Source organism: Coregonus lavaretus, assembly GCF_964263955.1.
Source record: "Coregonus lavaretus genome assembly, chromosome: 20".
In the NCBI taxonomy this organism is placed as follows: domain Eukaryota; kingdom Metazoa; phylum Chordata; class Actinopteri; order Salmoniformes; family Salmonidae; genus Coregonus; species Coregonus lavaretus.
In genome coordinates, this window is record NC_140007.1 from 24,991,412 (window position 1) to 25,015,061 (window position 23,650).

The 23,650-nt window shown below is 43.9% G+C and overlaps 2 protein-coding genes across 4 annotated transcripts in view; both read left to right on the forward strand.

Moving 5' to 3' along the window:
- The first annotated feature begins 244 nt into the window (after positions 1-244).
- On the forward strand, positions 245-8,914 carry LOC311147997 (dolichyl-diphosphooligosaccharide--protein glycosyltransferase 48 kDa subunit-like). Its single transcript, XM_084184871.1, has 11 exons — positions 245-489; positions 1,151-1,261; positions 1,371-1,457; positions 2,206-2,309; positions 5,695-5,789; positions 5,929-6,022; positions 6,125-6,273; positions 7,481-7,628; positions 7,846-7,966; positions 8,099-8,205; positions 8,358-8,914. The coding sequence occupies exons 1-11, from the start codon at positions 255-257 to the stop codon at positions 8,505-8,507; spliced, it is 1,401 nt and encodes a 466-aa protein (XP_084040997.1). The 5' UTR covers positions 245-254; the 3' UTR covers positions 8,508-8,914.
- A 699-nt stretch (positions 8,915-9,613) lies between these two features.
- The window catches only part of LOC311147787 (pleckstrin homology domain-containing family M member 2-like), a 48,887-nt gene continuing 34,850 nt past the window's right edge, over positions 9,614-23,650 (forward strand). For 2 of the 3 annotated variants that reach the window (XM_084184565.1, XM_084184566.1), the window contains exons 1-9: positions 9,614-10,182; positions 11,128-11,234; positions 11,313-11,422; positions 11,844-11,943; positions 17,565-17,652; positions 17,888-18,062; positions 18,469-18,522; positions 21,338-21,623; positions 21,957-22,832. In XM_084184565.1, the coding sequence (XP_084040691.1) occupies positions 10,123-10,182; positions 11,128-11,234; positions 11,313-11,422; positions 11,844-11,943; positions 17,565-17,652; positions 17,888-18,062; positions 18,469-18,522; positions 21,338-21,623; positions 21,957-22,832 (1,856 nt within the window). In that variant the 5' untranslated portion in view covers positions 9,614-10,122. Of the gene's footprint in view, positions 10,183-11,127; positions 11,235-11,312; positions 11,423-11,843; positions 11,944-17,564; positions 17,653-17,887; positions 18,063-18,468; positions 18,533-21,337; positions 21,624-21,956; positions 22,833-23,650 lie in introns of those variants that run through there. The other variant, XM_084184567.1, reaches the window with a different exon arrangement.

Below are 23,650 nucleotides of genomic sequence, written 5' to 3' on the forward strand. Positions count from 1 at the left end.
GGTTTTAATGGGTGTAGGGTTAGTTGGTAGGGCAATTTTTCCTGTCCCTTTTGTGTCACAAAGTGTAATGAATTCACGCTCTATAACAGTAGGCGGAAAACACAGGGCTAGAGAAGAGAAATTGATTAATAGGGCCTCACACACTCCAGTATAGTAGATGGCGGTGTGTGCACCTTTCAGTTGGTTGCGATCCGCCAATACACATTTATTTTAAAAAGAAGAAGAAGAACGCTGACGTCGACTTCTTCCTGAAAATGGCGAAGTGGACACCAGACATGCAAATGAATTGGTGCAGTTCTACGTTATTGTTAAAAAAACGGACAGTAAGCATGGCTCAGACAAAATCCAGATTGTTGGGGAACAATTTAATTTTATTCTTGATGATCTCGTCCATGATGCACATGGCATTGGCTGACGGAAAGACACTCGTTTTGTTGGACAACCTCAACATCAGAGACACCCATTCAATCTTCTTCCGCAGTCTGGCAGGTGGAAGGAATACGTGTTGTTTTCTCAGTCATTGGCTAGCTAGCTAGCATATTTACAATTATACGTTTCATTTTATCCATAACAAAAATGTGTTTTCATTCATTTGTTTTCGTTCAGTTAGTAAGCTAATGTTAGCATAGTTAGCGCTCGTAACTGTCAACCACTAACGTTAGCTAATCTTAGCTAGCTAGGTTGCCAACGCAACGTTGCATAGTAATAGGTGTCACTCCTGGGGCGTGTGGCATTGCTTTTGGTCAAAAATAGAAGCTAGCTAGCTATCATTGTCAATGTTGAAGGCGAAGAAAGGTCTTATCAGCCCACTTGCACAGCTACGTGCCTGGGGCACATTAGAATGTTAGCTTTTGCATTGTGATTTTACTACTGTTCTTCCTACACATTTATCAGACCCTACTGCGCATGTGCTGTTACATGGTGTATAACCCAAAATGATGCATTACATTTAACATTTTAGTCATTTAGCAGACGCTCTTATCCAGAGCGACTTACAGTTAATGCATAAGTGTGTATTGTTTGTACGCTCTAGAAATGCTGTGTTAACCCATCCTAGGGCATCAAAATAGTGTAAAACAAAGTAACTTAGCCGACTTATTTCCACATCAATTTCCACCAGGCTGATGTAGCTTTATGTTCCTTTTTGCAGATCGTGGCTTTGACCTTTCATTCAAGACTGCAGATGATCCTTCTCTTTCCCTGATCAAATATGGCCAATTTCTCTATGACCACCTCATCATCTTCTCCCCATCTGTGGAAGGTTAGTTACCTAACATTGCAGTTATAATTTTTTACATTTCTTATCTTGCATCAGTCATTTTTGTTACAACAAAGTACTAAATATTTAATGCAACTTTTATCCTTTTAAGACTTTGGTGGCAACATTAATGTTGAGACAATCACTTCCTTCATCGATGGTGGAGGCAATGTCCTGGTTGCTGCAAGCTCTGATATTGGTAAGTGCAAAATAGATTATTCTTACTCGTGTAAAAACCACAGACTTGGTTTCTACTACATTTACATGCAGACCAAACTGACCAAAACGTTGCAAAATAAATGTACACATGTTATTTAATCATTTAATCCAAACTGCTTGCACACATCAACAAACTTCGTTCTATTTTAGTTGCTTGACCCGCTACAAGTCCCGCCTCTCCCATGTATTCATTGGTGTTTAGGAGCATACTAACCCACGTGGGTGATTGAAAGATGAACAAGGTCCACACTCCAGTCCAGTTGGTGGCGGTAATTCACCTTAAAGTTGGTTGCCAACCGCCATATAAAATCCACAGAAGAATAAGAATGAACGAGGAGAGATTAATCAAAGAAAACTAAAAACTAACTAGGTTTCCCCTTTTATCTGTGGATGAATTGTCAGAGTAGAGAACACACGATTTTGTGTGACTCAAAATGGGTCAAAATTCTATAGATCCAGCAGAAAAAGGACCATATGCATTTCAGGTAAAATAACAACCCAATGTTTATCTCCCAGGACAAATTAGCTAGCAACAGCAAGCTAGCTAAATGTCCATGAATGTTTCATGTGTGTTTCGACCTGTCCCCAAATGAATATAGTTGGTATTTTAACCTGCGTGTCATGAGCACGTCTGGTGGGGATAGGCAAAACATTTGTGCGCTGAGTTGGTTTGGTCAGCATGTTACACAATAACTAATGCCATTGTTCTGTAATCTCCTTTGCCCTAGGTGACCCTCTGAGAGAGATAGGCAGTGAATGTGGGATTGAGTTTGATGAGGAGAAGACTGCTGTCATTGATCATCACCATTACGATGTGTCAGACCCCGGTGAGGTAAGCAGAAGAGGAGAGAACATTCTAATGTGAACCTTTTAGCTTTAGTTTTTGCAATTGCTTACAGAGGCATGTGTCAATGCACTTCTGTCTAATAATGTAGAATTCAAATCAAATCAAACTTTATTTGTCACATGCGCCGAATACAACAGGTGTAGACCTTACCGTGAAATGCATGCTTACAAACCCTTAACCAACAATGCAGTTCAAGAAAGAGTTAAGAAAATATTTACCAAATAAACTAAAGTAAAAAGTAACACAATAAAATAACGAGGCTATATAGGTACTGAGTTAATGTGCAGGGGTACAGGTTAGTCGAGGTAATTTGTACATGTAGGTAGGGGTAAAGGGACTATGCATAGATAATTATTATTATTATTATTATTATAATAGACAGGGGGGGGGGGTCAAAGTAAATAGTCCGGGTGGCCATTTTATTAATTGTTCAGAAATCTTATGGCTTGGGGGTAGAAGCTGTTAAGGAGCCTTTTGGTCCTAGACTTGGTGCTCCGGTACCGCTTGCCGTGCGGTAGCAGAAAGAACAGTCTAAGACATGGGTGACTGGAGTCTTTGACAATTTTTTGGGCTTTCCTCTGACACCGCCTAGTATATAGGTCCTGGATGGCAGGAAGCTTGGCCCCACTGATGTACTGGGCCGTACGCACTACCTTCTGTAGCGCCTTATGTCAGATGCCGAGCAGTTGCCATACCAGGTGGTGATGCAACTGGTCAGGATGCTCTCGATGGTGCAACTGTATAACTTTTTGAGGATCTGGGGACCCATGCCAAATCTTTTCAGTCTCCTGAGGGGGGAAAAGGTGTTGTCGTGCCCTCTATACAACTTTCATGGTGTGTTTGGACCATGATAATTTGTTGGTGATGTGGACACCAAGGAACTTGAAACTCTCGACCCGCTCCACTACAGCCGTGTCGATGTTAATGGGGCCTGTTCGGCCCGCCTTTTCCTGTAGTCCATGATCAGCTCCTTTGTCTTGCTCACGTTGAGGGAGAGGTTGTTGGCCTGGCACCACACTGCCAGGTCTCTGACCTCCTCCCTATAGGCTGTCTCATCGTTGTCGGTGATCAGGCCTACCACTGTTGTGGCGTCAGCAAACTCAATGATGGTGTTGGAGTCGTGTTTGGCCACGCAGTCGTGGGTAAACAGGGAGCACAGGAGGGGACTAAGCACACACCCCTGAGGGGCCTCAGTGTTGAGGATCAGCATGGCAGATGTGTTGTTGCCTACCCTTACCACCTGGGGGTGGCCCGTCAGGAAGTCCAGGATCCAGTTGCAGAGGGAGGTGTTTAGTCCCAGGGTCCTTAGTTTAGTGATGAGCTTTGTGGGCACTATGGTGTTGAACGCTGAGCTGTAGTCAATGAACAGCATTCCCACATAGGTGTTCCTTTTGTCCAGGTGGGAAAGGGCAGTGTGGAGTGCGATTGAGGTTGCGTCATCTGTGGATCTGTTGGGGCGGTATGCGAATTGGAGTGGGTCTAGGGTATCCGGGATGATGCTGTTGATGTGAGCCATGACCAGCCTTTCAAAGCACTTCATGGCTACCGACGTGAGTGCTACGGGGCGGTAATCATTTAGGCAGGTTACCTTCGCTTCCTTGGGCACAGGGACTATGGTGGTCTGCTTGAAACATGTAGGTATTACAGAATCGGTCAGGGAGAGGTTGAAAATGTCAGTGAAGACACTTGCCAGTTGGTCTGCGCATGCTTTGAGTACACGTCCTGGTAATCCATCTGGCCCTGCGGCTTTGTGAATGTTGACCTGTTTAAAGGTCTTGCTCACATCGGCTACCGAGAGCGTTATCACACAGTTGTCCGGAACAGCTGGTGCTCTCATGCATGCTTCAGTGTTGCTTGCCTCGAAGCGAGCATAAAAGGCATTTAGCTCGTCTGGTAGGCTTGCGTCACTGGGCAGCTCGCGGCTGGGTTTCCCTTTGTAGTCCGTAATAGTTTTCAAGCCCTGCCACATCCGACGAGCGTCGGAGCCGGTGTTGTAGGATTCAATCTTAATCCTGTATTGACGCTTTGCCTGTTTGATGGTTAGTCTGAGGATGTAGCAGGATTTCTTATAAGCGTCTGGATTTGTGTCCCGCTCCTTGAAAGCGGCAGCTCTAGCCTTTAGCTTGGTGCGGATGTTGCCTGTAATCCAAGGCTTTTGGTTCTGATATGTACATACGATCAATGGGGATGATGTCGTCGATGCACTTATTGATGAAGCCGGTGACTGAGGTGGTATACTCCTCAATGCCATTGGATGAATCCCGGAACATATTCCAGTCTGTGCTAGCAAAACAGTCCTGTAGCGTAGCATCTGCGTCATCTGACCACTTCCGTATTGAGCGAGTCACTGGTACTTCCTGCTTTAGTTTTTGCTTGTAAGCAGGAATCAGGAGGATATAATTATGGGCAGATTTGCCAAATGGAGGGCGAGGGAGAACATTGTATGCGTCTCTGTGTGTGGAGTGAAGGTGGTCTAGAGTTTTTTTCCCCTCTGGTTGCACATGTGACATGCTGGTAGAAATGAGGTAAAAGATGAGACATCTCTTGGTAGATAGTGTAGTCTACAGCTTATCAGAAGGTACTCTACCTCAGGTGAGCAATACCTCGAGACTTCTTTAATATTGGACATCGCGAACCAGCTGTTATTGACAAATAGACACACACCCCTGCCCCTCATCTTACCAGACGTAGCTTCTCTGTCCTGCCGATGCATGGAAAACCCAGCCAGCTTTATATTATCCGTGTCGTCATTCAGCCACAACTCAGTGAAACATAAGATATTACCGTTTTTAATGTCCCGTTGGTAGGATATTCTTGATCGTAGATCATCCATTTTGTTTTCCAATGATTGGACGTTGGCCAATAGAACGGATGGTAGTGGAAGTTTACTCTCTCGCCTATAAATTCTCAGAAGGCATCCCGACCTCCGCCCCCTTTTTCTCTGTCTTTTCTTCACGCAAATGACAGGGATTTGGGCCAGTTCGCGAGAAAGCAGTATATCCTTTGCGTCGGACTCGTTAAAGAAAAAATCTTTGTCCAGTGCGAGGTGAGTAATCGCTATTCTGATGTCCAGAAGTTATTTTTGGTCATAAGAGACGGTAGCAGCAACATTATGTACACAATAAGTAAAATAAATAAGTTACAAACAACGCGAAAAAACTAACAAAATAGCACAGTTGGTTAGGAGCCTGTAAAACGGCAGCCATCCCCGCCGGCGCCATTATATCCCAAGTTTAGTCTCAAGAAAAGGCGTGAAATGGGTCTTGAGTGACCATTTTGAATTGCAGAGCACTTGAGGTGGGTGGATGAGGTGAATCATAAGAGGTAAACTTTCTCCCTCATCTTTTCTTTCCCCTCTTCCTTCCCCTAGCATACCCTGATTGTTGCTGATCCAGAAAATCTTCTGAAGGCTCCCACTATTGTCGGGAACCCCAGTGACAAACCCATCCTCTTCAAGGGTGTTGGGTGAGTCTACCATACAGTTGAGAACAAGTATTGTCACTTCTAAACAAGGGAGTTACTACACTGGTATTGGGTTGTTATTCCCCTATGTACAAAGTTATCTATGGTAAAGGATTGTTATCATCTTCTCACCTTCTCCCAGCATGGTGGCAGACCCAGATAACCCCCTGGTCCTGGACATTCTGACTGGCTCCTCCACCTCCTACTCCTACTTCCCTGACCGACCCATCTCTCAGGTAATACTATCACTGTTTCCTTCCTTATCAATCATTCTCCTTTGAAAATGGACTAACTTATGTGTGTGTATAAGGTGTTTATAACTGAAACTTTCTGGACAGTACCCCCATGCTGTTGGAAAGAACACTCTTCTGATCGCTGGGCTCCAGGCCAGGAACAACGCCCGAGTGGTATTCAGTGGCTCACTGCACTTTTTCAGCGATGCCTTCTTCAACGCCGCTGTTCAGAAGGCTACACCTGGCTCCCAGAGGTAACCCTCTCTCTCATTACATTTTACATTACATTTTAGTCATTTAGCAGACGCTCTTATCCAGAGCGACTTACAGGAGCAATTAGGGTTAAGTGCCTTGCTCAAGGGCACATTTACGTCATTTAGCAGACGCTCTTATCCAGAGCGACTCACCAATTGGTGCGTTCACCCTATAGCCAGTGGGATAACCACTTTACAATTTTTTTGGGGGGGGCGTTAGAAGGATTACTTTATCCTATCCCAGGTATTCCTTAAAGAGGTGGGGTTTCAAATGTCTCCGGAAGGTGGTGAGTGACTCCGCTGTCCTGGCGTCGTGAGGGAGCTTGTTCCACCATTGGGGTGCCAGAGCAGCGAACAGTTTTGACTGGGCTGAGCGGGAACTATGCTTCCGCAGAGGAAGAGGAGCCAGCAGGCCAGAGGTGGATGAACGCAATGCCCTCGTTTGGGTGTAGGGACTGATCAGAGCCCGAAGGTACAGAGGTGCCGTTCCCCTCACTGCTCCATAGGCAAGCACCATGGTCTTGTAGCGGATGCGAGCTTCAACTGGAAGCCAGTGGAGTGTGCGGAGGAGGGGGGTGACGTGAGAGAACTTGGGAAGGTTGAACACCAGACGGGCTGCGGCATTCTGGATGAGTTGTAGGGGTTTAATGGCACAGGCAGGGAGGCCAGCCAACAGCAAGTTGCAGTAGTCCAGACGGGAGATGACAAGTGCCTGGATTAGGACCTGTGCCGCTTCCTGTGTAAGGCAGGGTCGTACTCTCCGAATGTTGTAGAGCATGAACCTGCAGGAGCGGGTCACCGCCTTGATGTTGGCGGAGAACGACAGGGTGTTGTCCAGGGTCACGCCTAGGCTCTTCGCACTCTGGGAGGAGGACACAGCGGAGTTGTCAACCGTGATGGCGAGATCATGGAACGGGCAGTCCTTCCCCGGGAGGAAGAGCAGCTCTGTCTTGCCAGGGTTCAGCTTGAGGTGGTGATCCGTCATCCATACTGATATGTCTGCCAGACATGCAGAGATGCGATTCGCCACCTGGTTATCAGAAGGGGGAAAGGAGAAGATTAGTTGTGTATCGTCATAATGCTTTTCATATTCTGCTCTGCAGTTGCCGGCCCTATTTTTATCCTGATTTTCATTGTCCAATAATCACCCTTATATTTTAAGAAACGGAATAACTGTGTTTTAATTCCAGTCTTGGATCTCTTGCAGGTACGCTCAGACAGGGAACATGGAATTGGCCGAGGCTCTGTCCCGTTGGGTGTTCAAGGAAGCTGGTGTACTCCGGGTGGGAGCCGTTACACATCATCCTGTGGGGGAGAGCGCCCCTCCTGCAGCCTACACCATCACAGACCTTGTGGTGAGTCACTATTTAATCCATCAACATCTCGTGGTGAGACATTATTTTATCCATTATGACAGTATTTAGCCATTTTTCTGCTTATTTAACAAAACATTCAAATGTGAAAATATGCCAATTGAGCTCGTGAATGAAAAAAGGCATGAAGATATTTGTTTTTTCTTCACTCCATGAACTGTGGCCATTATGTTGTTTCTGTCCTTTTCCTCCGACACAGGAGTACAGTGTTGTTATTGAGATGCTGTCTAAGGGCAGCTGGGTTCCCTTTGATGGGGAAGACATCCAGTTGGAGTTTGTGAGAATCGACCCCTTCGTCAGGACGTACCTCAAGAAAAATGGTATGAACATTTCAGAGATTACTATTTTTTCATGATTATTTACATTGGTGAAATTGATTGTTGTAAGCCTCATAATAAGGGAAAACAGTTTTCCATGTCAACCAAATCAAAGAGTTGTATTTCCCTTAATAGGAGATAAATACAGCGTCCAGTTCAAGTTGCCTGACGTGTATGGAGTGTTCCAGTTCAAGGTGGACTACAACAGGCTAGGCTACACACACCTGTACTCCTCTACTCAGGTGAGAGAACTGTTTCATGTTTTCATTTGTTTTGAAATGGAAGGCTCTTGAGTATATCAAGGGCTACACCAGCTAATTCATTGTACGTGTCACATTATAAGCAAACACAGTATAGTACTCAATTGCTAATGTGTACATGTCCTCTCCCATAGGTGTCGGTGCGTCCTCTGCAGCACACCCAGTATGAGCGCTTCATCCCCTCAGCGTTCCCTTACTACGCCAGCGTCTTCTCCATGATGGGAGGACTCTTTGTCTTCAGCATAGTCTTCCTTCACATGAAAGAAAAGGAAAAGTCAGACTAGGGAGATAAAACGTTTAGAGAAAAGCTTATTATCTGGCAGAGCCTGCAAGAACAGTTGGTGAGAATTGAATATGTTCCTTCTCTATTGGTTCTGGGGGCATTTAATGAGGGCTTTGCAGGCAAACTAACTCAGCTGTGGCTGAGAATTTTTGTACTTCTAAAAAAAATAAGTCAGGAATTGGATATGGTTGCTTCGAAATTTCAATATCAGATGGAGCACTTGTTTGGAAAACTCCCATGAATTTATGTTTTTTCCCACCCACTTGTATGAGGATAAAAACATCTTGATGTGGTACATGCACTGAATATTTTTGTTTTGTCTGATCAAATAGTGTTTCTATTGGTAAGACTAACATATTTGCTTAGAGTTACAACTCCTTGGAAACTACCAATAAAATGTTGACATTCCACTCTGTAGAAGTCTTATAAGTCTCCTTAATATAATTGAGTAACCTGCAGCTGGATCGATTGTGTATATATAAATCATTGAGCTGGATAGGGTAGAGAAAATGTAGCTACTACTATATATATATTTATTTTTATTTTTTGGGGCGTAAAACTACAGCAAAAAAAATGTTACTCACATTTTTTGAAGGCGGTGATATTAGTGGGTCACGAGCTCGTTGACAGGCATTTAGTGACGTATTAGTCAATTATATAACTTCATTTGGCTAGCTGCTAAATTTAGCCAAAGACAGTACAGTATGAAGATGGGCAGTAACTGCTTCTCGAATAGAGATACCCGATCACGCTAGTAGGCCATGTCATGGCGACGTTGGCTAGCTAAGCTCATGCACAGAAACACGTCTTCGGCTCGAACGTTCGTCTCACGCCGAAATGCGCATGTACAGGCCGTCAACTCAAAGGCACTCCTTCAATATAAAGTACTTTTTGAAAAAAATGAAAACGTGTCAGTTTGTGAATTTCACGAGGTTGGAGTAATAACGTGTTCAATTACATAAGAGATTGGCTCAAATCTAGGTTGTGTCTAGATTTCTAGAAAAGTAACAACTAAGGAATAGTTTTTCACTTCTCTCATTGACTTCTTAAAACTCGGTCTGATCTGCTTGCTCTGTTTCGCAAGCGTTCCCAGAAGTCTCGCGATGTTGCACCTCTGGGTTTAGAAACTGGTTTAGCATTGTCTGGAATTTATTCCTCCGGACTAAACATTGAGTTTATTAAAACTTTGTCATGGTTTCTACATTTTACAACGAAAAGTTGAACTACAACAAAAGTAAGTTCGAACAAGTTGACAATTCGGCTATTAAAGTACTAGCTAACTACACCGAAAGTAAAAGCTACCGGCTACGACGACAGCAGGATATTTATTCTCTACTTGCGCTGACGCTAGCTAACGTGCTAGCCAGTTCAGTTGACTAACGTTAGCCATTCGAAGCGTAGGAGGACTAGTATGCGGGAGGACGACGTTGCTAGTCAACGTTAGTAGCCATGGCCATTGTTGTCTTGTGCTAGTTGTCGTTACATTACCTAGCCAGCTGCTTGTTTGATGTTATGTTGAAAATATATGGATGGCTAGCTTTGGGAACATCAACAGCAGACAACATTGAGACCTCTGGAAATCAGCTGACAGCTGCAGGCAGCCAAGGAGACCAGTGATGGATCAACTGAAAGTCATGGACCGAATATTGGAAAACATTAATTTGTCTGTCAAGAAGGTAAGACTGATATCAAGTCTATGCACATAGCTAGTTAGCTCCTCTTCATGTTAGTAAGATCAGCTAGCTCTAACTTATTTGAAGATAGTAAACATGAGTATTACTCTGCTTGCCATGATAAGTGGGCCTGACTCATGGTAGAAAACAGTTGCTGACTATCTGTAAGGTCCTTGAAGATTGTTTGTTGTTTAGCTAACGTTAAACACATGGATTACGTTTGTATTGTCATGGGTGTTTTGTTTACTAGCTAACGTTATCTAGCTAGCTGACACTGTTGTATTGGCCAATGCTGTCATGTAAACAAACACTATTTCTTGCTACTAACATTCTGAGTCACGGCCAATTCAGCAACCCTCGGGTAGCTAGGTCTATTTGAAGGCCAAAATAACTTTTGTTGCTTATAGCATTTGACTTATGGGTTACTTAATAAATTAGGCTAAACCCTGTTTGAATGTTGACATTCATCCTTTGCATAAACCTGTGCGGTGTTAACGTTCAGTCCCATCCTTCCAAAGTATTTGCACTGTGCAGACTGACAGTGTTTAATAGACCTTGCCTGGTGTGATTTTCTAGTCCTCTCTTACTTATATTCTGTTTGTTCCTGTTCCCAGTCTAATGGTCACATGATCATCATCAGGTGACTGGAATTTATTAAGATTCCACATTCCTGTATATTCAGTCAGTGCTGTTAAACTAGTATTTTCAGAGGTTACGAACAAAAGTCTGATTTAATGCTTTTAAGTCAGTCATAGTAATACCATTTAGTGGATCAGATGTACTGTAGCATTTATCCAATTTCAGGCTCCATGCTTGTCGAGATCTGTCAATATTTGATGTATGAGGTACTCCTCTCAACATCTCATGAAGAAGATATCCCCATATTTCTAGTTCGGCTGTGGGCCTAGTACTCTTATCAGCGCCACATGTTTTGTGCCCCGACTGCAGTTGCAGAGCTACTTTGCTGCCTGTGAGGATGAAACTCCAGCCATCCAGAATCACGACCGGGTCCTACAGCGACTGTGCGAGCACCTTGACCATGCTCTTCTCTATGGGTAAGAAGACTGAGAGCCAAATCTGCACAGTGCTTTAATACATCCTAACTCTGAACTCTCATGTTCTGTACATTGCAGGCTGCAGGATATCTCCTCAGGTTACTGGGTACTGGTCCTACACTTCACCCGCAGGGAAGCGGTCCGGCAGGTCGACGAGCTCCAGCACATAGCAACCAACCTTGGGCGAAGTTAGAACAACATAATTTTTACAGCTTTCTTACGCACACATCAACATACATGGTCAGTCTTGTGGGCAACCTGAGAGACAAACGTTTCACAGCAGTAAACCCTAATACACGCATACATGCCATTTCTGTCAATCAATTCATACACCTCCATTTACTGTGATAAAGTGAATTACAATTGTTAGCCAGTGGTTTGGCAAATGTAAGTTCCTCTTGTGTAACATGCCAGAAATGTAGCACAAGAGAATGTTGTTGTTTGAGGTCAGGATTACAGTAATTACCATTGGGGTTTGCACATGTATGTTTCTCCTTTTACAGAGAGGTTTCTTTGCAGGCCTACTTATTTGCAAGTTCAGGCAGGAAATAAATAATACATGGTACAAGTAAATATGCCCACGTTTGTTTCTATTTCTTTTCTGTGCAGGTCGTGCCTGGCTATACCTAGCACTAAGTGAGAGCTCCTTAGAAAGCTACCTCCGTCTCTTCCAAGAGAACCAAGGATTGCTGCAGAAGTATTACTTAAAGTGAGTGTTCTTACACAAAGAGCGCTATATTATGCATTTAGACTAAAATCGAATCAAATTCTGTCACGTGCCGAATACGACGGGTGTAGACTTTACTATGAAATGCTTGCTTACGAGCGTGTCCCAACTATGCAGAGTTAAAAGATAGTAACACAAGGAATAACAAAAACACAATAATTAATATATATATATATATATATATATAAATATACACATACACTACCAGTCAAAAGTGTAGACAAACCTACTCATTCAAGGGTTTTTCTTTATTTTTACTATTTTTTACATTGTAGAATAATAGTGAAGACATCAAAACTATGAAATAACACATATGGAATCATGTAGTAACCAAAAAAGTGTTAAACAAATATATTTTATATTTGAGAATCTTCAAAGTTGCCACCATTTGCCTTGATGACAGCTTTGCACACGCTTGGCATTCTCTCAACCAGCTTCATGAGATAGTCACCTGGAATGCATTTCAATTAACAGGTGTGCATTCTTAAGTTAATTTGTGGAATTTCTTTCCTTCTTAATGCGTTTGAGCCAATCAGTTGTATTGTGACAAGGTAGGGGTGGTATACAGATGATAGCCCTATTTGGTAAAAGACCAAGTCCATATTATGGCAAGAACAGCTCAAATAAGCAAAGAGAAATGACAGTCTATCATTACTTTAAGACATGAAGGTCAGTCAATCCGCAAAGTTTCTTCAAGTGCAGTCGCAAAAACCATCAAGCGCTATGATGGAACTGGCTCTCATGAGGACCGCCACAGGAAAGGAAGACCCAGAGTTACCTCTGCTGCAGAGGATAAGTTCATTAGAGTTACCAGCCTCAGAAATTGCAGCCCAAATAAATGCTTCAGAGTTCAAGTAACAGACACATCTCAACATCAACTGTACAGAGGAGACTGCGTGAATCAGGCCTTCATGGTCGAATTGCTACAAAGAAACCACTACTAAAGGACACCAATAAGAAGAAGAGACTTGCTTGGGCCAAGAAACATGAGCAATGGACATTAGACCGGTGGAAATCTGTCCTTCGGTCTGATGAGTCCAAATTTGAGATTATTGGTTCCAACTGCCATGTCTTTATGAGACTCAGAGTAGGTGAACGGATGATCGCCGCATGTGTGGTTCCCAACGTGAAGCATGGAGGAGGATGTGTGATGGTGTGGGGGTGCTTTGCATGTGACACTATCAGTGATTTATTTAGAATTCAAGGCACACTTAACCAGCATGGCTACCACAGCATTCTGCAGTGATACGCCATCCCATCTGGTTTGCGCTTACATTTCTGCACAAATCGTCTCAGGGAAGCTCATCTGCGTGCTCTGTGTCGCCATCCCATCTGATTTGGGCTTAATGGGACTATCATTTGTTTTTCAACAGGACAATGACCCAACACACCTCCAGGCTGTGTAAGGGCTATTTGATCAAGAAGGAGAGTGATGGAGTGCTGCATCAGATGAACTGGCCTCCACAATCACCCGACCTCAACCCAATTGAGATGGTTTGGGATGAGTTGGACTGCAGAGTGAAGGAAAAGCAGCCAACAAAGTGCTCAGCATATGTGGGAACTCCTTCAAGACTGTTGAAAAAGCATTCCAGGTGAAACTGGTTGAGAGAATGCCAAGAGTGTGCAAAGCTGTCATCAAGGCAAAGGATGGCTACTTTGAAGAATCTAAAATCTCAAATATATTTTTTGGTTCCATATCTGTTATTTCATTGTTTTGATGTCTTCACTACTATTGTACAATGTAGAAAACAATAAAAATAAAGAAAAACCCTTGAATGAGTAGGTGTGTCAACTTTTGACTGGTAGTGTGTATATATATGCATATGCATGCATACGTACAGTGCATTCTGAAAGTATTCAGACCCCTTGATTTTTCCTACATTTTGTTAACATTACAGCCTTATTCTAAAATGGATTAAATTAGGTTTTTCCCTTATCAATCTACACAAAATACCCCACAATGACAAAGCAAAAGAAAAAAACTGGAAATATCACATTTACATAAGTATTCAGACCCTTTACTCAGTACTTTGTAGAAACACCTTTGGCACTGATTAGGACTCAGTTGGTAGAGCATGGCGCTTGCAACGCCAGGGTTGTGGGTTTGGTTCCCACGGGGGGCCAGTATGAAAATGTATGCACTCACTAACTGTAAGTCGCTCTGGATAAGAGCGTCTGCTAAATGTAAAATGATTACAGCCTCGAGTCTTCTTGGGTATGACGCTACAAGCTTGGCACACCTGTATTTGGGGAGTTTCTCCCATTCTTCTCTGCAGGTCCTCTGTCAGGTTGGATGGGGAGCGTCGCTGCACAGATCTTTTCAGGTCTCTTCAGAGATATTCGATCGGATTCAAGCCCGGGCTCTGGCTGGGCCACTCAAGGACATTCAGAGACTTGTCCCGAAACCACTCCTGCGTTGTCTTGGCTGTGTGGTTAGGGTCGTTGTCCTGTTGGAAGGTGAACATTTGCCCGAGTCTGAGGTTCTGAGCGCTCTGGAGCCAGGTTTCCTCCAGACGTGACGCTTGGCATTCAGGCCAAAGAGTTCAGTCTTGGTTTCATCAGACCAGAGAATCTTGTTTCTCATGGTCTGAGAGTCCTTTATGTGCCTTGCAGGCTATCATGTGCCTTTTACTGAGGAGGGGCTTCTGTCTGGCCACTCTACCATAAAGGCCTGATTGGTTGAGTGCTGCAGAGATGGTTGTCCTTCTGAAAGGTTCTCCCATCTCCACGGAGGAACTCTGGAGCTCTGTGAGAGTGACCATCGTGTTCTTGGTCACCACCCTGACCAAGGCCCTTCTCCCCCAATTGTTCAGTTTGGCCGGGTGTCCAGCTCTAGGAAGTGCCTTGGTGGTTCCAAACTTCTTCCATTTAAGAATGATGGAGGCCACTGTGTTCTTGGGACCTTCAATGCTGCAGACATTTTCTGGTGCCATTCCCCAGATCTGTGCCTCAACACAATCCTGTCTCGGAGCTCTACGGACAATTCCTTCGACCTCATGGCTTGGTTTTTGCTCTGGCATTCACTGTCAACTGTGGGACCTTATATAGACCGGTGTATGCCTTCCCAAATCATGTCCGATCAATTGAATTTACCACAGGTGGACTCCAATCAAGTTGTAGAAACATCTCAAGGATGATCAATGTAAACAGGATGTACCTGAGGTCAATTTCGAGTCTCCTGGCAAAGGGTCTTAATACTTATGTAAATAAGGTGTTTTCTGTTTTTTTCCAACCTGTTTTCACTTTGTCATAATGGGTTATTGTGTGTAGATTGAGGATTATTTAATAATTCATTTTAGAATAAGGCTGTAACGTAAAAAAGTGGAAAAAGGGAAGGGGTCTGAACTTTCCGAATGCATCATTACATACATATGCAGGGAGTATACAGTACCGGATCGACTGGGATATTCTGTAAGGATGTCAGTGATCACTGCAATTGCTTGTGTTAGAAATACAAAAATGACAAAAGGCATACCCAGTTATATTTTTTTATTACATTTTAGACAGTTTGATGAGCAGGCGTTCTTACATGATCTGTACCATAATATTGACAGAGTAAGTCTGATTCCCGATGTTGACACTGCCTGGGACTATTTTTATATGAGATTTGTGTCCATTTGTGATAAGCATGACCCTGTGAAGAAATGTGGAATCGGTGGAAGGGACAGTCCCTGGTTTTCAGATAACTTGACAGAATTAATTAGAAAGAGAAATGTCTCTTGGGCTCAAGCTAAACATACAAATGCTCCTGTTGACTGGGCCTCCTTCAGAGCGCTAAGAAACAAATGTACAGGATTGATCAGGAAGTCTAAATCAGATTTCTATCTAAATGCAGTCACAGAGAACCTAAACAACCTTACCAAGTTCTGGAAGCTATTCAAATCAGTGTCAGGTCATAATGTATTCTCTGGCCTTCCTGACCATTTAATGATGGATTCTAATGAAGTGAAGGATAAAGCTGATATTGTAGGGGTATTTAACAAGCACTTCATGTCTGCTGGTTCAGTTTTTGATAATGGTGGGGCCCAGGCCTCTAATGTAAGCGCTGTTACAGTAAACTATGATATAGGCCCTCATGTGAACCATTTTAACTTTGAGCCTGTTTCTTATGCTAAGGTCTATAAAGCACTAAAGGCAATAGACACTAAAAGGTCTGCAGGCCCAGACAACCTGGATCCCTACCTCTTTTAAAGACAGCAGCTGGTATTAATACTGAACTTGTAGCTCACATTTTCAACTTGAGTCTCTTGACCAATTCCATACCCAGCATATGGAAATCGGCTTATGTCCTCCCACTGCTAAAGGGTGGAGATCCCTCAGATGCTAATAACTGTCGTCCGATCTCCAAACTCCCTATCCTGGCCAAAGTCTATGAATCCCTAGTGAACTCACAGTAAAAAACGTCTTAATTGAAAATAGCATACTGAGCGGGGTTCAGTCTGGCGTTAGATCGGGGCACCACAACTGCAGCTATCGGGCCTTCCCATTCTAGAGAAACAGGCGCCTCACAGGTCCTCAACTGGCAGGTCCTCAATAGTACCCGCAAAACACCAGTCTCAACGTCAACAGTGAAGAGGCGACTCCGGGATGCTGACCTTCTAGGCAGAGTTGCAAAGAAAAAACCATATCTCAGACTGGCCAATAAAAAGAAAAGATTGAGATGGGCAGTCTGAGATATGGCTTTTTCTTTGCAACTCTGCCTAGAAGGTCAGCATCCCGGAGTCGCCTCTTCACTGTTGACGTTGAGACTGGTGTTTTGCGGGTACTATTGAGGACCTGCCAGTTGAGGACCTGTGAGGCGCCTGTTTCTCAAACTAGACACTAATGTATTTGTCCTCTTGCTCAGTTGTGCACCGGGGCCTCCCACTCCTCTTTCTATTTTGGTTAGAGCCAGTTTGCGCTGTTCTGTGAAGGGAGTAGTACACAGCGTTGTATGAGATCTTCAGTTTCTTTGCAATTTCTCACATGGAATAGTCTAATTTCTCAGAACAAGAATAGACTGACGAGTTTCAGAAGAAAAGTATTTGTTTCTGGCCATTTTGAGCCTGTAATCGAACCCACAATTGCTGATGCTCCAGATACACAACTAGTCTCAAGAAGGCCAGTTTGATTGCTTCTTTAATCAGCACAACAGTTTTCAGCTGTGCTAACATAATTGCAAAAGGGTTTTCTAATGATCAATTAGCCTTTTAAAATGGTAAACTTGGATTAGCAAACACAACGTGCCATTGGAACACAGGACTGATGGTTGCTGATAATGGGCCTATGTAGATATTCCATAAAAAACCTGCCGTTTCCAGCTACAATAGCCATTTACAACATGAACAATGTCTACACTGTATTTCTGATCAATTTGATGTTATTTTAATGGACAAAAAAATTGCTTTTCTTTCAAAAAGAAGGACATTTTTAAATGACCCCAAACTTTTCAACGGTAGTGTACATAAAAGCAGGGTGACTAGGCGTAAGGATAGTTCATAATAAGAGTAAGATAAAGAACAGAGTAGCAGCAGCATATGATGAGTGTGAAAGTGTGTATGACTAATGTGTGTAACTAGTCCCCTTATTGTAAATAAACCATCTGCTTTGAATCTCTCCCCCAGAAATGCATTGGTTTGCAGCCATGATCACCTCACACTCTTCCTCACGTTGGTTTCGGGACTGGAGTTCATTCGCTTTGATCTGGAGTTGGTCAGTATTAGACAGTGCTTTGAAACAATTAGAATTCATATTAAATCACTTCATTTACAAAAGTCCAACAAGAAAATGTAAGAAGAAAAAAAAAAAAAGTACCATCATGCTCAACCAAAGAATCTAAACATAGTCTTTGGATTGTGTGTAAAACCAATAAATAATTCAGTCAAAAAGAGATATGTAATGTAACATCAACAACACTCTCAAACCCCCATTGTTTTCTGGGTGTTAGGATGTCCCCTACTTGGATGTGGCACCCTACATGCCGGAGTACTACAAGCCCCAGAATCTGCTGGACTTTGAGGAGTGCCTCCCCAGCTCGGACAGCCTTTCTCTGCACTCCTTCACCTCCCTCACCTCTACCAACCTGGAGTGGGACGACAGCGCCATCGCCCCGTCCAGCGAAGGTCAGAGGCTCCACCTCTTCTCTGTCTTATGCTGTGTCACTAGCTTAATTCATAGGCTGGTTTGTCAAGTAATGGAGTATTGATGCTAAAGTTGGATCGATTAGGAAGACACTTGTGGCTCATGGGTTATTATGTAGAAATAATAGCCTAGCACTCACGTTGAAGTGCTGTTCATTGAGCACATAGCACAGTATATGAGCTCCATTGTGTGAATGCTTTATCTCCTGTCACTTTCCATAAACCATTGAGCCACATTGAGCCCCCATTTATGTGTAGTTTTCTGTCTGCCTTGCCATACCAGTAACTGTTCTCATCATGTGTATCATATTTCTCTCATATGTCACATTTTCTATGTATGTCTCGGGCCTTCCCGTTCTAACGTTGAGTCTTATCCCTCCTTTTTTAGATTATGATTTCGGTGACATCTTCCCCGTGTTGCAGCCAACTGCAGACTGGGAAGGTGGGACATGGTACCCCTCCCCTATCCTCCCTTCCTCCGTTCTCAACTCTTCTCCACCCTCCCTCCCCGCTCACAGCATCATGCATGTCCTCCATCCCACAGTGTGTGCTGAATGCATGCTGGTCCTCTGTGTGTAGTCAGTGGTTTAATTTGAGTATCTTAATTGCAATATCAATACTGATAAAGAACAAGCAGCTAGCTAATGCTAAGAGGGAAATGGTAGAGAAGGCAATCAAAGGGCTTCTGATTTATGCACTTTAGTTTATTGGGAAGTAGGCTAGATGGATTTGTAATAATATTAAAATCCACTGTCGCTGTGCTTTTACACTTATCTTTTAAGACACTACTGAATCAAACGTCAATTGTCCTCAATATTACATGTGTAGAGTATTAAGGGATAAATTGCATAATGATGCTTAGTTGTAAAAAATATTTAATTTTAGGGGCATTTTTGGCTCACTATGCAAGAAAATATGATGTGGCACTATTGCCAACATTTCATGCGATTTTATTGACAGGTAAGTTACAGTGGGGGAAAAAAGTATTTAGTCAGTCACCAATTGTGCAAGTTCTCCCACTTAAAAAGATGAGAGGCCTATAATTTTCATCATAGGTACACGTCAACTATGACAGACAAAATGAGAAAAAAAATCCAGAAAATCACATTGTAGGATTTTTTATGAATTGATTTGCAAATTATGGTGGAAAATAAGTATTTTGTCAATAACAAAAGTTTCTCAATACTTTGTTATATACCCTTTGTTGGCAATGACACAGGTCAAACATTTTCTGTAAGTCTTCACAAGGTTTTCACACACTTTTGCTGGTATTTTGGCCCATTCCTCCATGCAGATCTCCTCTAGAGCAGTGATGTTTTGGGGCTGTCGCTGGGCAACACAGACTTTCAATTTTCTATGGGGTTGAGATCTGGAGACTGGCTAGGCCACTCCAGGACCTTAAAATGCTTCTTACGAAGCCACTCCTTCGTTGCCCGGGCAGTGTGTTTGGGATCATTGTCATGCTGAAAGACCCAGCCACGTTTCATCTTCAATGCCCTTGCTGATGGAAGGAGGTTTTCACTCAAAATCTCACGATACATGGCCCCATTCATTCTTTCCTTTACACGGATCAGTCGTCCTGGTCCCTTTGCAGAAAAACAGCCACAAAGCATGATGTTTCCACCCCCATGCTTCACAGTAGGTATGGTGTTCTTTGGATGCAACTCAGCATTCTTTGTCCTCCAAACACGACGAGTTGAGTTTTTACCAAAAAGTTCTATTTTGGTTTCATCTGACCATATGACATTCTCCCAATCCTCTTCTGGATCATCCAAATGCACTCTAGCAAACTTCAGATGGGCCTGGACATGTACTGGCTTAAGCAGGGGGACACGTCTGGCACTGCAGGATTTGAGTCCCTGGCGGCGTAGTGTGTTACTGATGGTAGGCTTTGTTACTTTGGTCCCAGCTCTCTGCAGGTCATTCACTAGGTCCCCCCGTGTGGTTCTGGGATTTTTGCTCACCGTTCTTGTGATCATTTTGACCCCACGGGGTGAGATCTTGCGTGGAGCCCCAGATCGAGGGAGATTATCAGTGGTCTTGTATGTCTTCCATTTCCTAATCATTGCTCCCACAGTTGATTTCTTCAAACCAAGCTGCTTACCTATTGCAGATTCAGTCTTCCCAGCCTGGTGCAGGTCTACAATTTGGTTTCTGGTGTCCTTTGACAGCTCTTTGGTCTTGGCCATAGTGGAGTTTGGAGTGTGACTGTTTGAGGTTGTGGACAGGTGTCTTTTATACTGATAACAAGTTCAAACAGGTGCCATTAATACAGGTAACGAGTGGAGGACAGAGGAGCCTCTTAAAGAAGAAGTTACAGGTCTGTGAGAGCCAGAAATCTTGCTTGTTTGTAGGTGACCAAATACTTATTTTCCACCATAATTTGCAAATAAATTCATTAAAAATACTACAATGTGATTTTATGGATTTATTTTCCTCATTTTGTCTGTCATAGTTGTCGTGTACCTATGATGAAAATTACAGGCCTCTCTCATCTTTTTAAGTGGGAGAACTTGCACAATTGGTGGCTGACTAAATACTTTTTTTCCCCACTGTATTTTCTAAGCAGACATTTCTATGCACTGGTGAATTGTTAATGTTGTCAATCATGTTTTAATGAACCACGCAACATGTTTCTCTTTGGAGACATGATCCTAAAGCTCACGCAGCATTGATATGGAATAAAACTAGAGAACTGCAATGCCTGATAGTTAGTACTCACTCTGTTTGGTGTCTGCTGGCATATATGTGGAATGTCCTCTATTTCTCTTTGGAACCATTGGATTGCATGGCTTTGTTCAAGGTTCAACCCTGCCTTTATAGCTTCTGTCACCAACTGTAGCATGTACTGTAGCACTGTCACTGCATTCATTTGACATAGTTTAATGTACTGCTGATATGTCGTGTTGATAGACTTCAACAACACCAATAAAGCACCTGTTCGAACAGATAATAATAACAAATCCTTAAACAATTTGACAGACTGTGTGCCCTATATGAACGTGTAAGCTATGGTAGGAAGGTTGAACCAAGGCGTATGTCACTCAACAAGCTTGTCTTTTTTTCTGCCTGCCTGTCTTTGTCCTGTGCATCCTGTGGGAAATGTGTGGTTAGCCCTCACCCCTGTCCCTGTCAAAGGACCACCAGTATCCATTCTCATTTATTTGGACACAGTGTGTACAGTATTTGTGGCATACTGTATGTGTGATTGTTCTGCTATTTTGATTACCGTGTGTGTTTCTCCCGTCCTGCCACAGAGGGTGATCTCACCGACCCGGTCATCTGTCCTCGCTCCAGCGCCTCAGACTCTCAGACGGTCTTCAACGACTCTGTGATTCTCCGGGCGGCCGCTGCCGTCATCCCAGTGAGGGGAACGCCCCCGCCCCGCTGCCCCACCTTCAGACTCAACCCCTTCAACGAGGACTCGGACACCAACACCTCGGCCGACATCACGCCCGTCCACACGGCCAGCCGCCACCACCACGACACCACCACCACCGTGGATGACACGGAGAGCACCAGCAACGAGCTGGAGGTTATCAGGTACAGCACAGCACACACTCCTAACATTAGCCTCTGGCTAAAACTCCATGATATTTAGCCTAGTTAGCTGGTTAGCCACTAACTGGTTATCAGGTTTAGGTTGCCCTCACTTTTTCTCAGCCTCAACACACAGAGCTTGGAGTTCCAACTTAATTTTAGCTCACAGACATCGAGGTTATCAGATCAAGCGAAGCCCTCATTTATTGGCACACTCATACAGGTCAACATGTCCCCTAGCTTTTTGGCTTGTGAAATGTTATGAATTTATACAATGGACCTAGGAGGAGTACACATGGACTAACCATTATGACATGCTGCTTTCCATTCCACCAGGATGGCCAGACGAAGGAAGCCAGCCAAGAAGCGCCGTGTTGTGAAGGGCTCCAGTGACTCCACGGTGTGCGGTGAACAGAACACAGTGGCCTCCGAGCAAGCGGAGGTAGACGACGGAACCCAGGCTGGGTGTGAGGGAGAGGGGCTGGATGGAGACTCCTGGAGCCCCTCTGTGGGGCCGCCGCAGGGCTCAGGGGCCGAGACGGTGAAGAGAAGGAGCAGGAGAGGGACGGGTGAGAAGGAAGGCCAGGAGGAGGAGGAGTCAGAGGGTCTCCTGCGGCTGCCGGAGATGACGGACACCTCCATGGACAGTGTGGGCCAGCCCCTACATGACGTTATGGACCTGCTCAACGGAGCTCTGGACGGGGGGGGGGCCTGGTGGCAACCAGACGAAGAGGAAGAAGAGGGGGAGAAGACCCATCAGAGATCCCTCCCAAGAAGGTCCTCCTCCGCCAGTCCTGAGGCCAACTCCTATCCCCCGGGGCAGAAGCCTTTTCGAGGGGATTCGATTGTTGAGCCGCCTGATCCGGAAGCCGGGCCCCCCCCCCTGCTGTGCCCTGCTCTGGCCTCGAGCCCAAACTTCCTGCAGGCCCCTCCGGCCCCTGCAGACTTTTACTGCTTTATCCCCAACAGTCCAGATGCTGGTACCACTCGTGGTGGCCACCTTGACGCTGCAGGGCATGGCCAGCCGCAGGCTCTTCCTGGTGGCCATGAAGATGAGGGAGAGGCAGAGGCACCACCAGGACAGGACCCCTTCTTAGAGGAGGAAGAGGAGGCAGTGGTGGTCGAGAATGGATTGGCTGCTGGAGAAACTGAAGAGGAGGCGGAAGAGGACAGGCTCAGTCCAAAAGAAAACTGCCATTCTGCAGAATTCAAGTGAGTTGGGTGAAACATGAATGAAACCTTTTTAATACTTAAGAGTCTAAGCTGGGGGGGGGGGGGGGGGGTCTACTAAGCTAACATATAGAATTGTTTTAAGATGGTCATACCAAGGATAATTGAGCTATTTCATTTAGAATTGTAGGACCTATTTAGGTATCAAAAAAATATATACTTTTTTTATTTGAAACATTGAATTTGGTCTTAGTGTTATTAGCCCATAGAAACACATTGAATATCAGATTAATACATGGAAAAACAGATGGTCTGTCCTATATCTGAGCGATTATACGAAAAATCTAGATTATTATATATAATTTTTTACCAATATTTAACAAATGTTTTGGGGCACTAAACTACTTCCATAATACACTGAGTGAACAAAACATTAGGAACACCTGCTCTTGACCAGGGGAATCCATGTGAAAGCTATGATCCCTTATTGATGTCACTTGTTAAATCCACTTCAATCAGTGTAGATGAAGGGGAGGAGACAGGTTAAAGAAGAGTTTTTAAGACTTGAGACATGGACTGTGTATGTTTCAAGTACAGTGAAATGCCTTTCTTGCGAACTCAAAACCCAACAATGCAATAATCAATAATAATGTAATACTAGTAAAACACACGAGAAATAAGAAGGAATATGAAGAACACAATAACTAAGTAAGCATACTATATACATGGTCAGTTCCAATACCATATTTACAAGGTGTAGGGATACTGGAGTGATGGAGGGTAGATACAGTATGGATAGGGGTAAGGTGACTAGGCAACAGGATATAAGATAAACAGAGTAGCAGCAGCTTGTATGTGAG

What these genes read in the sequence shown, in the direction of transcription:
- LOC311147997 (XM_084184871.1), top strand. Translation starts at nt 255, where the DNA reads ATGGCGAAGTGGACACCAGACATGCAAATGAATTGGTGCAGTTCTACG. An exon ending in CTTCTCCCCATCTGTGGAAG is followed by an intron (nt 1,262 to 1,370) that starts GTTAGTTACCTA and finishes TATCCTTTTAAG; the next exon opens with ACTTTGGTGGCAACATTAAT. An exon ending in TGCTGCAAGCTCTGATATTG is followed by an intron (nt 1,458 to 2,205) that starts GTAAGTGCAAAA and finishes CCTTTGCCCTAG; the next exon opens with GTGACCCTCTGAGAGAGATA.